We start from the raw sequence: 1,979 nt of genomic DNA, 5'->3' as shown, positions 1-1,979 counted from the left end.
CTCTGGAAACATCAAAGTAATCTTGTGAAACTTGAATTCAGAACATGAAATGATAAAAGCAGAAAATTTAGTGGAACTGATTTTCCAAGAGGTTTATATGACTGTATTTGAAAGACAACAAAGGAAGTTTGAGAAATGCCTGCCTGTTGTACAAACAGAAATGTGAATGGAAGATTAGATACTTTTTACTGTAATCTTATCTTTCTATTATTTCTCTCTCAACAGAAAGTGTAGAGATGCCCAAAGATAACCACTCCTTGACAAATGAATTTATCCTCACAGGATTTAAATGTAACCCAGAGCTGAAGCCTATTCTGTTTGTAGTGTTTTTTGCCATCTATCTGATCACCATGGTGGGGAATCTTGGTTTGGTTGCCTTGATCTATATGGAGCATCGGCTTCACACACCAATGTACATCTTTCTGGGCAACCTGGCTCTTATGGATTCATGCTGTTCCTCTGCCATTACCCCTAAAGTGCTAAAGGACTTCTTTTCAGAAGACAGAATGATTTCCCTCAAGGAATGCATGGCACAATTTTATTTTCTCTGCTTTGCTGAAACTGCAGACTGCTTTCTTCTGGCTGCAATGGCCTATGACCGCTATGTGGCAATATGTAGTCCCCTGCAGTATCATACCAGGATGTCGAAGAAACTCTGTATTCAGTTGACTGCAGGAGCTTACATAGCTGGAAACTTGCATTCCATGATTCATGTAGGGTTTCTTTTTAGGTTAACTTTTTGTGGTTCTCATCAAATTAATCACTTTTTTTGTGATGTTCTTCCATTGTACAGACTATCTTGTGTTGACCCTTTTATCAATGAACTGATGATCCTTATCTTCTCAGGGTCAATTCAAATCTTCACTGTTACCACAGTCCTAATCTCATATCTTTACATCATTTTCACTATTTTCAAAATGAAATCTAAAGAGGGAAGTAGCAAAGCCTTATCAACTTGTGCATCCCACTTTCTCTCTGTCTCAATATACTATGGTTCTATTCTGTTCATGTATGTTAGACCAAGTACAGTAAAAGAAGACAAAAATGATATACCAGTTGCTGTCTTTTATACTCTAATAATTCCTCTATTAAACCCTTTTATTTACAGTCTAAGAAATAAAGAAGTAATAAATGTTATGAAAAATATTATGAAGAGAAAGTCTCCCAACATTTGGAAATAAGTATCATCCTCTGTAGCAAACTTATTTTAATCTGATAAAAATTTTTCTAAAGTTTTTTTTTTGCATTTTCAAAACATAAAATAGCTATTTTGTATGTAAAATTTTGGAGTATTAAGTCATGATTATTGGAAAGACAATGTATAAAAGGGTAAATAAATTCAGAAAGGACAATATCTGCTAAGATGCATTTCAAAATCTAGGCTAGTAGAATACATTGGGAATGAATAAATGATTATTCTGAGGTCACAAATTGTCTCAGCATGTAATTGGTTACAATATTCAACAGATGCAACAAATCCAATAAATACTAATAATCGGAGGTTGGTATATAAGTACAATATTGTTGGCAAATCTGGGAATCCTTAATCTTAGAAATTTTAGCACATTCCATGTTCTCAAGTACTACTCTTCCTAAGCAGCACCATGTAAATTATGCTTCTAAATTTGATACTCATTTTTTTTTCCAGAGCTTATGTTTGAATGTGGCTTCATATAGAATATGTGGTCTCAAGTGAAGAACATTTTCATGTTTAATCTTAGCCATTATCCCCTCAAGTTCTTGAAATAGAGAAACATTTAAATGAAGATTTATCAATTTCTGGTTGAAAATAATGCTGTGTATTTTGAAATTCCCATGGATTTAAGTGTTTTATGTAGTTTGGTAATAGTCCATGATGCACGGCAGTGTAATTACTAAATACATTAACTAAATCATGGTTTGTTTCTCTTATTACATTACTTGTCTCCTTTGTTATTAGGGGTACCATTAACCTGAAATGATTCTAATGGAAATTACTG

The 1,979-nt window shown here is 33.5% G+C and overlaps 1 protein-coding gene across 1 annotated transcript; it reads left to right on the top strand.

Annotated features, from left to right (window-relative positions):
- The first annotated feature begins 236 nt into the window (after positions 1-236).
- On the top strand, positions 237-1,181 carry LOC101429970 (olfactory receptor 5K3-like). The gene has a single exon (XM_012525713.2). The coding sequence runs from the start codon at positions 237-239 to the stop codon at positions 1,179-1,181; it is 945 nt and encodes a 314-aa protein (XP_012381167.2).
- Positions 1,182-1,979: the final 798 nt, after the last annotated feature.

This window comes from Dasypus novemcinctus, chromosome 4 (assembly GCF_030445035.2).
Source record: "Dasypus novemcinctus isolate mDasNov1 chromosome 4, mDasNov1.1.hap2, whole genome shotgun sequence".
NCBI lineage: Eukaryota > Metazoa > Chordata > Mammalia > Cingulata > Dasypodidae > Dasypus > Dasypus novemcinctus.
The sequence above is the reverse complement of the archived record's forward strand: the minus strand, read 5'-3'. Positions and strand labels throughout refer to the sequence as shown.

What these genes read in the sequence shown, in the direction of transcription:
- LOC101429970 (XM_012525713.2), top strand. Translation starts at nt 237, where the DNA reads ATGCCCAAAGATAACCACTCCTTGACAAATGAATTTATCCTCACAGGA.